General features: G+C 38.8%; 2 protein-coding genes across 2 annotated transcripts in view; one reads left to right on the top strand and one right to left on the bottom strand.

Annotated features, from left to right (window-relative positions):
* PLPPR5 (phospholipid phosphatase related 5) overlaps positions 1–12,579 on the top strand; it is a 191,164-nt gene that overhangs the window by 48,339 nt on the left and 130,246 nt on the right. Inside the window, exon 3 of the mRNA XM_037403636.1 lies at positions 10,774–10,945. Within this exon, the coding sequence (XP_037259533.1) occupies positions 10,943–10,945 (3 nt within the window). The 5' untranslated portion in view covers positions 10,774–10,942. The remainder of the gene's footprint in view (positions 1–10,773; positions 10,946–12,579) is intronic.
* Positions 3,050–12,579, bottom strand: part of PLPPR4 (phospholipid phosphatase related 4) — a 32,935-nt gene continuing 23,405 nt past the window's right edge. Inside the window, exons 5-7 of the mRNA XM_037403633.1 lie at positions 11,264–11,321; positions 9,830–10,003; positions 3,050–7,840 (exon numbers count right to left, since the gene is read on the bottom strand). Coding sequence (XP_037259530.1) covers positions 6,503–7,840; positions 9,830–10,003; positions 11,264–11,321 — 1,570 coding nt within the window. The 3' untranslated portion in view covers positions 3,050–6,502. The remainder of the gene's footprint in view (positions 7,841–9,829; positions 10,004–11,263; positions 11,322–12,579) is intronic.

Genomic DNA, 12,579 nt, shown 5'->3' with positions numbered 1-12,579 from the left:
ACTGTCCCTCAGGGCAAATTATGTAGCTCAGGCAATGAACAACATGTGAATATGTATATGAAAGGGCACCAAAAGAATGCTTACTGAGGACTCTGATAAACATAGGCTGTGCTAATTGAAAAACAACATTATAGCTAGTTTTTGGGAAAATTAAAATATAGGTATTGTTTAATACCTAATTTATGTATGTTATAATAATAGCTATAATACCTAATTTATATAATATAAATATAATAATTTATATTATGTTGTCATATACTTTACAGGTGAAAATAAGCAAAGCTATTGATCCCAATTGTGTGGTGTTATTCTCATAGCAGAGCTAGTTTTCTGGCTCCAGTACAGTGTAGAAACAGACATTGTAATCCGGCTTGAAGCAGGACCAGAAATAGGTAAAGAATCAAATTCTGTTGATTACATTACACCCAGATATGCTCGTCTCCTCTGAATGATTTGGTGAGAGAGCAGAGCTTTCCCTTATGCATCATTTAGTAGCTGCAGAGACTTGACAGATCCACAAATCCCCATGACTCTCATCACTGGAAAATGTAATACAGGTGGAAAAAGCTGAATGACAGTTGGCCTTTGAAGGTAGGGAGATTTTTCTGGGAGGAAAATAAAAAGAAGAAAAAAAGGAAAAAAAAAGTGTTGGGGTTTTTTTTTTTCTTTCTTCAAAAGTAAGAGGTGCTTTCTAGGTCTGAGCAGACTTGCTTGAGTTCTGGATGGTTTCTTAGCTGTTACTTTTTTTGTAGCAAATCTATGCTGGTAAAGCCATGGAATGTGCAAGTTTGCTATTATCTTTCATGGCAAAACCACTCGAGGAACAGATTTCTTCCATGGGAGGTATAACCAAATGATGTCTTCATGCATATTTGGAATGCCTGGAGAGATTATTGCAGACAAAGCAGGAAAATTTTAGAGAGAGTATTTGCAGCCTTGCCACAATTTGTTTCTCAATTTAAATAATCTGGTTAGCTTTCTCTTTCTAAAGCCTGGCTTGAACACATTAACTTTGTTTTAGGAGTGCATGTGTAGGCACATCTATGCAGCTGGGGAGTTCCCTTACTTTCGTTTTGAATGTGCAGTATGGGCACACTTGTTAATTTTGTCCAATGCTTGATACATTCTGTGCTATCAGGTTTGTGAAGACATTTTACTCACAATTTTATGAGCCAGTATTGCCTTTAAAATGTTCCTGCCAAATTAGCTGTGCACTGATCTGTCATATAAAAGGTCTTCATAAATCTATACCAAACTGATTACGGTATAATTATGGCTTCTTATATCAAGACCTCTGAAGCTCTTTTAAAATGCAGCACAAAATAGATTTAAGTTTCAGTTTAATCCTTCATACTTTTGAAAACTCCTTTGTATGATTAGATACAGTCATCAATCTGGATCAGTGAGCTCTTAATTTAGTGACAGTGTTGCTGTAGCCAGAATGGTCTGAGAGTAAGACAAGGTTTGCCATAGAGGTAATTTCTCATCTTAGACAAAGTTTTATAATAGAACCTTTACATCAATGGTACCTTTCAGAGGGGGACTTCATTTTTTAGCCTAACTTTTAGATGTTTGAAATGTGCCTATTAAAATGTTTGAACTAATTGTCTAGGTCCCTCTGTAGTCCATGGAAGCGGCCATTCCCAGAGGAGAACTCATCAGATTTGTATTAGATGTCACCTTTCAGCAGTCATACCCTAACAGGATCTGTTTTACTCTTGCACTCGTTCCTAGTGTCTCTCTGAGCCATACCTGGGCTGTTGCTGCCTGTAGCTTTCCCAGGCTACCAATACATGTCCTAGAGGGTGGGACACCATAACCTTGGTCCCCAGCCCTCACGCTTCACACAGATTCATTCAAGACAGTCTACTGCTGTGGCTGCCACACTAGCATCTGCTGCTGGCCAAAGGAGAGGCCTCTCCTGGAACCAGCTACTCATGCAGTGGGGTCAGGACATTCTTCAGCCCCACCCACAAGCAGACAGCTCCTTCAGTCGCCACAGAGGGAGCAGTATCACTGTTTTCCAATTCTCTTTTGCCTGAGGGCCCCCATCTTAAATGGTCAGGAAGGTCCTGGGACAGGAATTACCAAATGACCCAGATCTGCATCACAGCTTGGGGTGGCAAAAGTCAACCCCAGCATGCCTTCACTGGGAGTATGGCACATGTATGATGTTGTACCACTCAGCAGCGTGGTGCCTGGCTGCAGCCAGCAGTGCCATCAGCTGCCCAGTCCCTCCACCACCCCAGCCGAGGCAGGTCACCTGCTAGGACACACAACTACAAAGTGGCAGCCTGCACAAAGGCCCAGGCACGTGTGCTGGAAAGCTGCTTGGAGTCACTTTGCTTTGCTGCTGTGCATTGCAAAGCCCTACTAGTCCCTGTGGTCCTTATTATGCCATTGGCAATGTCCATGCTTGCCTCAGTTACAGCAGTGTCTTCCATCCCGGGCACCTGCATCCCTGCTGTTGCCCTGTTATCAGCGTGTTTCAAGACAGGCTTGGAAACAATGTTTGCTGTTGACATCCCTTGTGTGGATTCTAGATAAGACAGTGCTTTTGACAGTGTGCTGCTACACATAACGTTTTTCACTATTGCCAGCAAAAGGTGTATGTCACCTGATGACTCCTGCATCCTAACTTCCTTCCCTGAAGAGAGCCGTTCCTCTCAGATTTGCTCCTGGTATTTGCCCTGTTCTCATTCACAAATCCAAGGTGGGCCTTACCACATCTGGCAGCTCTACCCAACACTAGCAAGGTGGCTTAGAGGCATTACAGGCTTAGCAATGCAGCTGGTCCTGCAGAATGATCTAGCAGAAGTGTCCTCACATGGCCTAAACATCCCAACTTACTTGCTTTCTTTTTTTGTAAAATGTTTTTTGGATAGAGACAAGCTTGTTTGGACACTGCTTCTCATGACTTCTTACAACTACACAAGGTCTTGAGGTTTCCCACTGATGAACACTTTTACATGTCATGAGATAGCTAACATTGAAAAATAATTTGGTGGGGAAAGAAACTTTGCTTCACCACAGAGAGGACTGAACATCAATGAAGAATTTTATCTTTATTTTCATGATGTTAGCACAATAAACTCACACAGTAGCATTGATCTGTACTTATTTAACAAAATACATTTATAGCAATTTACAAATTTTTTTCCATTTGAAAACATTGCATAACATTTTATTAAACACAATACTTTATATAGAGAATTCTCATTTAAAAACATATTTTATTTTTGAGTATTTTCTTTTCTCAGTAAAGCACAGCCTAACAAAGAAATTCGTGCCTGTTAGCAAGTAAGAAAATCAGAACACTAAGAAGATGTCACCTGTCAATTTATTTGATTAATTTTAAATTAAGGTATCAGTGGAATGTAAACAAAGAGTAATTTTACAAAAGGCTCGTTATCAAATATACATGCAGAGGTCTGAGTTCCAATGTATATATTATTACATTTCTGCTCTCTAACGTAATATAATTTGATAAGCCATTATTAAAAACAGTAGCCTTTGGCACTTTGAGTAAAAAAGAATATATCAATATTTATGTAAAGAACACAATTTCAATGATTACACAAGAGCTTTAAAATCTTTTGTTAAGAAATAGGAAACCTTAGGAAAAATATCACACTGCACTTGAAATAATGCAGCAAGTTTTAGAGTAATAAAAGCAACACATATGCCAATATATATCTGACTAAAACCAAGGAATAAAGAACAAACACTCCCACCAGGAATCCTGCTGTTTCCAAAACAGCCAAATTGCCAGAGGGAACATTTTCTAATCTTTGCTTTATTGCCATTATTCTGCATTTCAATTTTCCTTTATTTCCAGGTTCATCTACTTATGTTCTTTTTCCCTGCACTTACAAACTAACAAACGATTGCATCTTATTTCCCTGCATTGATAGGCCAACAGTGATTGTGTCTTACCCATTCCTTTAAAGCTAATCCTACCTGCTTTATCATGTACCTAGACTAAACTAAATCCAAAGGGTTTTGTTCATGACTATCCAAGTGTTTGTAATTCCTAGGAGTCTTGTACAAAATTTTATATTAAATACCAAGGACTAAAGATTCATCCTTTTAAAAAGAAAAAGCACATCCTGACTTGTAAATACTAGAGTCTGAGATCATATTTCTAAAAAATTACTCTTTTTTTTTTTTTTTTTTTTTTCTTTTCCCCTGGCATCTATGATTATTTTTCCCAGCTCATGTACCTTAAAGTGTGTCTTCAACATATTGTGCCTTTAACATACACAATATGCTGCAACCCTACTGGTTAGCTTCTTACATGTAACCTGCAGAATACTTCCTCCCAATCATCAAATATATGATGGGGTCATCTTCTATTACTAGCAGGAAAAGAGTGGTCATTTCCCTATGGACCAACGCTCTTCCACAGCACTGGGTGATAGGTAGGTGAGGGAAGCATTGCTTGACAGGGTTGGCTGACAGCACTAACTAAGCCTGGAGCACCTGTATAACTGGGAAGGTATATAAAGCTTTCTATTGACGCTGAATCCCTTCTTCTACACAGATTAGCAAAAAACATCCTCATGCTTCTGAAATTACTTGGGATTGGTGTTGGATTTTGGATTTTGTTTTGGTTTTGAGGTTTTTGGGGGGTGGGGTTTTTGGTTTTTTTTTTGGTTTGTGTGTGTTGTGCTATTTTATTTTCTTGGGATGAGATGATTCTCCTTTCTACTTCCTACTTGGCTGGGGTAGGGTGCACTTTTCCTCAGAGTACTGTGGGGTAGGGTCTGTAGACAGGTTCTGGCTACGTAGTATGTATCTGACACTCTAAATCAGAAGAGGACTTAGAGCAAACACTCATCTCAAGAAGCCAGAGAACAGACCTAATCTGATACTACTTAGTGAGGAGATTGCTAAACTATTCCCTCCCCCTCCTAGCAGGGGAGCTGGGAGGTGTCTAATAGTAATTCTCTTTCAGGTGGAAGTAATCTAGGAGAGAATGCAGAGCTGCACTGGGCAAGCACTGCTCCTGGCTTCCTCTATGGTTTAAGTTAAGTCAGAACCAAATGTAATGAGGCATTTCTTCTAGCATGCCCAGGACATGCTATGTTTATTCCTTTCAGAGCTTATCCTTTCAACAATTTTTTGGCAACAGAGATTTTTAGCAGGCAAGTTCTTTTGTTATATTTGAAGCTCAATTTGCTAAAATAATTCATGCTCTCTCAGGTGCAGAGACCCTTCATATTCTTAAGTGGCAGCGGTGGGGAAAAATATCATGCTTAAGAAGGCTCTGGAAGGTGTGTCAAGGGAGGTGACCAGTAGCAGTGGCACAATGTAACACTCATTCAGTGATTCTGCAATACCAAGGCATTCAATTTTTAAAGCAAAGCATAAATCCTCTAAATGATGGTGACTGGGGTGAAACTTGTGATTGTTCTTGTGGCATACTAAGCAAGTGAGGTGAATGACTGCTTCTAAGTGTGAGCTATGACATTAATTACTGTCTCCTTGGAAGCTGGTCAGGAAAGTGGCCATTTATTTGTATTTACTCATGGCTCACCTTTCACTTTTGCACATCTTGCAGTTATTGGTGTCCTGCATTGTATGGTTAAAAACCAATAGAAAAATTGAAGGGTTGCTGAAGGACAGAATAAGAGGTTTAAAAATGTAAAATCTGGATTACTTGTAGCACTTTAAAAGACCCCTTAAAAACATAATTTAAAATAATTCTACAAGTTAGCCCACTAAGAAGCAGCCTCTTCATTAGTAGCACCTGTTCTTAAACAAAAGTTGAGCAGTAGCAGCAAAACTATTCAAAATAGTTATTCCATTCTAATGGAATGTCACCCACATATTTTTTGTTGCAGTAGACATCTTAAAGAACTACACAAAACCTTTGCAATCTTTGAATGTGACAGATCCACTATAACAAAGCTGTAAATATTTCCTACGCTAAATGAATGCAGCCAGCATCATCATAGTATTAGCGATATTACTTTTAAAGTAACTGCACATCAATACATCATGTGTTTGTAGAGTCTAATAAGTATGCGATTTTTCAAAACATGTAAAGTTATCATCAGCACCATCCTGTATTAAAGATTTGGTGCAAATTCTGCAAAGGTGAATATATACCACTGATACAGCCTTTGCTGTGAAAAAATCAGTCAATTTTGGACACATATAAAATAAAAAGTTGGCACATTCAGGAAATAAAGTGTCTGTGTTCAAGACCATTGTTTTGATTGACATCATCACCCTCAGATAAACATTTTGAGTCTGAAGAAACAAGTTGCATGAAAATTTTTCACATTAATTAGGTTCTGGCATTGTGCTTTTCCCCCCACCACATGCTTTCCACAGGCTTACACACTTTGCACATCAGCAGTATTCAACAACAGTTGAGCTGTTAGTCAATAATTTGGCACATCAAAGGTAAATATCAGCTCAAAACAAAGAGAGCAGAACCTGTGTCAAGGTGTGATTGCTTTGTGGTGGTATGGACCAGCTGATATGTCTCCTCTCATTCCTTATATGCTCGTGTGGGGGATGTGCCTTTATAGAAGATGTTTCTGGTGTTCTCTGGACTGCTTCCTCTCTCAGGGATTAAAATGATGTTACCTTTTCTTCGAAGTGTTGAGTCCCGGCTAGAAGAAATAGAAAGAGTCTCTGAGCCAATCTCACTTCCCTCCACTGGCGTGACTCTTATTGTAGTGATTCCATGGTGGTGATGCTCACTGTTATCTATGTTGCTCCTTTTCCTGTCACCTGACCCATAACTGTCTTTTAACGAGTCACAGCTTTCAGAGTCTCTGTTAAGATCATTTAGCTCATATGTCTGACGAAGGGTGACTTTTTCAGGACCTTTCCATTTCCATGACCCACTTCCTTCACCTTCTGATGGCATCTGAATTACAGGTCTGTTATTTTCTGGATGGGCCTCAACTCTGACAATGCTACTTGGCTCATGGTCTGTCAAGGTTTTATATCTGATGGCTCCTGTACAGGTGACTGTGCTCCCCTCTGAACTCTTTGGACTGCCCTGAAGCACTCCTTGTTGCTTAGACATGGCTATTACTTGCATGATTCTTGGCTGGCTATTGCTTCTACATGCAACACTCTTCTCAGCAGCTTTTAGCCATTTAGCTCTAGCTGAACTGCTTTTGGGTGATGTGTTGATGTTCTCCTGAGTCTCTTCAGGAATATGCACTAGCTGGGATGAGCCAGGACGTGACTGAATAGAGACCCTTGGCCCGCCAGAAAGACCTGAGTTGTTACAACCTGGTACACTGCCAGGTTGAATTTTCAGGTATTGGCTAGTGGGGCCATGATGATCACCGTTTACACCCACTCTGGAGGGTTCTGAGCTTGACCTCATTTCAATAGCCCTTGGTGGTGACTGGCCAGATTCAGTCTCTATTACTTGCAGTGACAATTTTCGACTTTCATTCTTGTTCTTCCACTGGGAAAGCAGCTGTTTGGAACGGGCAGAATCCATTGATGCATGTATTGTTGCATTTCGTCTTGCTGGATCTTCCAAGGATGGTGTGTTGACCCTCGGCAAAGTGTTGCTGAAAGTAACCATATTTTCCTTTCCCATTGGGCTTCGTGGTGTTATTATTTCTACATCAGCATTCGCTCTCTTGATATTGGTCAGAGACCCTGATTCTCTGTGGTTTCTATTCAGGATACTTTCTGTACGGTGAGAGACAATGCCATCACTGCTGCTACCATTTTTACCTGGCAGGATTCTGTTGGCATCTTGACTGAGGTCTGTCAAAGACCTTAGCGGTTCTCTGTGAAAATTTGGGTGAAACACATTCTCGTCACTTGGTAAGAAGTTCCCCACAGCATACAAGCCCTGGTATTTGAACAGAAGCATCAACAATCAGTTATGGAAAAAAGGGACATTTTAAGGTATTTTAATTATATTCTTCTGCCTTTAAATAAGTATTGAGTGATAGAATTAGTCCAGCTTAATTGGCAGGGTATGCTCACTTTCCTTCCCTCACCAGTATATCCTTATTCCAAATTCTGTCCTCAAACTGGTACATCTAGAGATGTATGAAGTAGTCCCAGCAGGATAACTAGGGCACATAGTTCACAGCAGTAAATAGTTGAGGAATTTAGCCTCCTTCAGTTTTCTTCTTTTTATAAAGCAACAGATACAGCTGAAGAAAGAATGTTCTGTTACGAAAATAACAAAATAAATGTTTGCAGTCTTCTCCATTTTACAGCTACATTGCTGTCTGCTCTGATTTACTGAATCTTTTACAGCTTGAACTGTTCTCTGCTCTGTGATTCTGCCCTTTCTACTGCATAATAATGATGTAATACAATATCTACATGATAGAACAATTTATCAACTTTAAATCAATTGCTTTCCAAGATGTGCAGAACTGTAACAGGATTTAGTTACACAACATTTTCTTATTCAGCACTCACTGTAAAATGCTGTCATTTTAAAAGGACTCTACCGAGAAAGGATATTCCATGAAAGGGTCAAGTGCCTGGCTCAATCACTTAGGTTACTTGTTCTTTACACTCCTTTCAGAGTTATTTGTAGTTTCATGTTATTTCTCCTCCCCTTCCTCTTATTTGTGTGTAGTTTTCAGGGCAGATTTACTGGATACTGTGTATCCAGGACAATGTACTCTCTGATGTATGTTGTCATGCAACACTATATGGAGGAGACCTAACAAAGAGCATACTTGTTTGTGGATTTCAATCATGGGAACAACAGCTCCATTTATGAGAATCTACAACAGCTTAATCATTTGAAATAATATTCTTAACAAAGTGCCTTTCTGCTCACAGTGCAATCATAGAAACTGATTTTAGTAGCTTGTGCGATTTCTATTATCCATCCTAGTTGCTGTTTTTCCATTTTTCCCCTGGTCACCTTTGTAGACCATCTGCATGTACCTTATCTCATCACACAAAAAAGGGGGATACAACATGAACTTATTTTAGGATTATACTAAAATTAATCATTGATTTCTTGGGGGTCAGAATCATCCCACTGGCTATTAAAAGCACCTTCTGTTCACCTGCACACACTGGAGCAAAAATACTGTCAGTAGAAGTTCCTGATTGCTCACAGGCACCTGGGTTGGCACTGTGCTGAACAGCTAATGCAGCAACAGTCGTGTTGGAGATATAAAGAGCAGCAAGCAAAAGCAAATGGTTGGTGACCTTCCTACTGACAGATGCAAACAGGCCTATCCTACATACTCCCTTACAGGACCCTTCCAAGTTGCTCCATCTGTTTCAGCCCCGTACAGAGGAAAAGCATGGGAATAACCTGCCTTGTGCATCCCATATCCCATCCATAATTTCCCCAAGAGCTCTAGAGTATCACAAGGGTGTAATATTGCCTTTGATTTCTTGCAGGTTCAGCAATTTACTCACCTGAGTAGCTGCATATTAATTCAAGCATTTTTTTGAGATCATAAAGCTAACATTGGCAAATAAACTCAGGCTGGCAATAAATACCAATTAATCCAATATTTTTCCTGTGTTTTGGTTGTTAAGTGTGGTGTAGAAAAGATTAGCATCTTTAAGTATTTAATGAAGCACATAATGTTAGAGCTGTTTCTGTATACAATGCCAGATGATCATATACCACTTCAGGCACTGTTATTGCACTTCAAATTTAAATACATATTTGCTTTTCCCTGTTTACTTTTAAAGTGATTACCCCTAACATCATCCTTTTCAACACATTTTGACTATATTTTTAGTTATAGCATGTGACCATGATGAAAGGTTTTCATAAAAAATACCAGTACTTTTACAGCCTTATCATTTTTATTTGCTAAAACTTTAACTACATGCATATTTTATTTACCAAATAGAGAGCAATTCCTCCTCCTATGAGAAAGCCACAGTAAACATCAACTGGATGATTCTTATACTGGGTGATACGAGTCAGACCACATATAATTCCACAGATGATAAAAGCAAAGACCAAGAGTGGTTTCAGAAGTTTTGAGGAGTCTGTTAACGTAGAATTGAAGTACATCTTGAAAAAAGAAAGAAATGAAGAAGCAGTTGAAGAAACTTAAATTTACCTAAGAGGACATTAATTTCTCACATTCAAAGTTTCTTTCACACATAAATCACTATTACACAGTAATATTGCAAATAATCAGTTTAATTTTATTTTACAGCTCTGTTAAAATTTGCTTGCTTGCTATAGAAAAATCTGAAATCACAAGGAATGGATTTCCAGAAATATAGGCAGGCATTGCTTATTGACATCAGTTAGGACAGGGATTTTATACCTAAATACTGTTCACAGTCAGAGCCTAAATGCTCTGTAAATGTGACTAAGGAGCCACTGCTTCTGAAATATAGAAGCCAGCTGTCATGCCAGATGAAAGCAATAACCTGTTGTAACAAAAGCTACCACCCCAGATGCTTTAGAGAGCCATTTCTCAACAGGGGGCCATGATGTCAGGGAGGTCACAATAATTAAGTGGAGGTGGTTTATCAGTATTATTCTAAATTTTGGCCTTTCACTGGGCAGAATAAATACTGGCAAGCTCCTAGTACATGCACAATTCCATTATGTAATTTGATTAATTGTTATTTTTTTCCTCTGATTTTCACAGCATGAGTGATGGAATTCAGTTTTTTTAAAAACCTCAAGTAAGTGGTCACTCATACAAACATTGTAGCCCATACTGAATAAATGTCATTGGTCAAATGTGGAAAATCAGCTGTGATCATTGCAGCATGTCCTACAATTCTCTGCTGGTTACTGATGGTTTTTATTCACTTGCTTTGCAGTAGCACCTTGGAGGCCTCTGGAAGTCATTGTGCCAGTTCATCCATACTGCAATTCTATGGAGGTCAAATGAAACTACACCACATAAATGTTTGTTCCTTAATGCCTCAAGTTTAAAAGCAGCGAGTCAAGTGAATACAGCAATAAAGAAAAGGCAGAAGGTTAATTTGAATGGTAAGTTATAATATCACCCTGTAAGACAGATAAGCATGGCATTTTATATGTGAATAATATGAGGCATCAAATATACCTTAACATTACACTTTCTATTGCTTCTTAACAAAGGACATAAAGCAGTTTAATCTTTTCTGTGTTCTTAATAGAGCTGCTTTTATCTTAGCTGTTAGTAGTTTTATTTTGCTTTAAGGCTAGGAGGATAGAAACTTACATCTATACGGGATATCCAGGCAACACATCACTTTACAATATATAGCAAATTACTTTCTAACTTGAGTTTTATATAAATGAAAATGAACAGAGTTGGTTACTCACCGAAATGTACACTGCTGCAAAGGCTGCCAGGGTGGCATGTTGAGAAGGGAATGACTTTCTGCCAAGGAAGGACACTCAAATTATGTTTCTCAGTTCAAATACACTGCGCTAGTGTTCACTTCAAAAAAACACTGGGTGGACAGTCATTTAATTTCTAAATTTCTCTTCTATAATCTTGAGAAAGGACCAATGTTAATGAAATGCCTTCATTTTGAAGTAAATATTTAGCCTGAAATTCTTTTTGCGTACTAAGAAAAGTGTACTGAGAGAACAGTGTCAACAAACTAAAGACTGAATGCTTGATTGAGAGAAATATGTATATATTTATTTCTATAAATAAATTTCCATAATAACTTTTCAGTAAGTACATAATTATACAACTTATTTAATGCCTGAAGTTTAATCTTCTTATTATTCTCACTGAATTCACTTTGACTCTCTTCAGAGTAAGGACTCATACACTTTGATAATCAGGCCCTAACTTCAGCAGCTGAATTCATCATCTTTGTGCCCCTGCTTTGTTGCTTTAATAATGGGAGGGTAACGTTATTCTTGGAGGGAGGCAAGCTACATCTTTATTTGCTATGTCTTCAAGTTTGTTTTTTAGATTTCAGCACTTTGTAACATGATAGGATGGAGCACAAGAACTGGGGAGGGCATTTGAAGAGTTACTGGGCCCCTCCTTTTCTGAAGCCCAGAACAAAAGGGTAAATGAAAATATGTCCAAACTGTGTGAGACAGTGGGGAATATCAGGTCTATTCTGAAAATTGCTGGGGGCCTTCTGCTGCCATTGAAAATATGGGGACTTGGATGATACAGATTGGGTCTTGAGTCACAAACTACAGATAAGAAAACTAAAAGTGACAGCTTAGCTTCTACTTCTCTGACCAGGAAAAGGAGGTTTTGTGTAAGTAGCAGCTACACAGAACAATCACATAAGGCCCTCTAACATTTTAGTATTATCCCTCTTATAGAACCATGTCAATCCTCTAAAAACAACAAAAGAAAATTGACGGGAACTTGAAGGAGAGATTTTTACACAGCAGAGGGAAAAATTTAGCTGGGGGTGGCTTCAGCTGTTTTATGGTGGACATGTAGTTCATAGCTTGTAGAAGACCTAAAAACTTCTGAGCTCTAGAAGTGAGTAAGATGCAGTGAAGATGTATAACAGTTTTTATCTGTGCATTTATCCCCTTAAAATGGCATGGACATGCAATGTAATGTGCTGGCTGTCTTGGGGAAGACGGGTATGTCTATCTTGCAGCATCTTTTCACCTGAGAAAGCTCAGCTTGGGGTAAATACTTGAACAGTCAT

Source organism: Falco rusticolus, chromosome 11 (genome assembly GCF_015220075.1).
Source record: "Falco rusticolus isolate bFalRus1 chromosome 11, bFalRus1.pri, whole genome shotgun sequence".
Lineage (NCBI taxonomy): Eukaryota > Metazoa > Chordata > Aves > Falconiformes > Falconidae > Falco > Falco rusticolus.
Note: the sequence above shows the minus strand (reverse complement) of the source record. Positions and strands in the feature narration are given on the sequence as shown.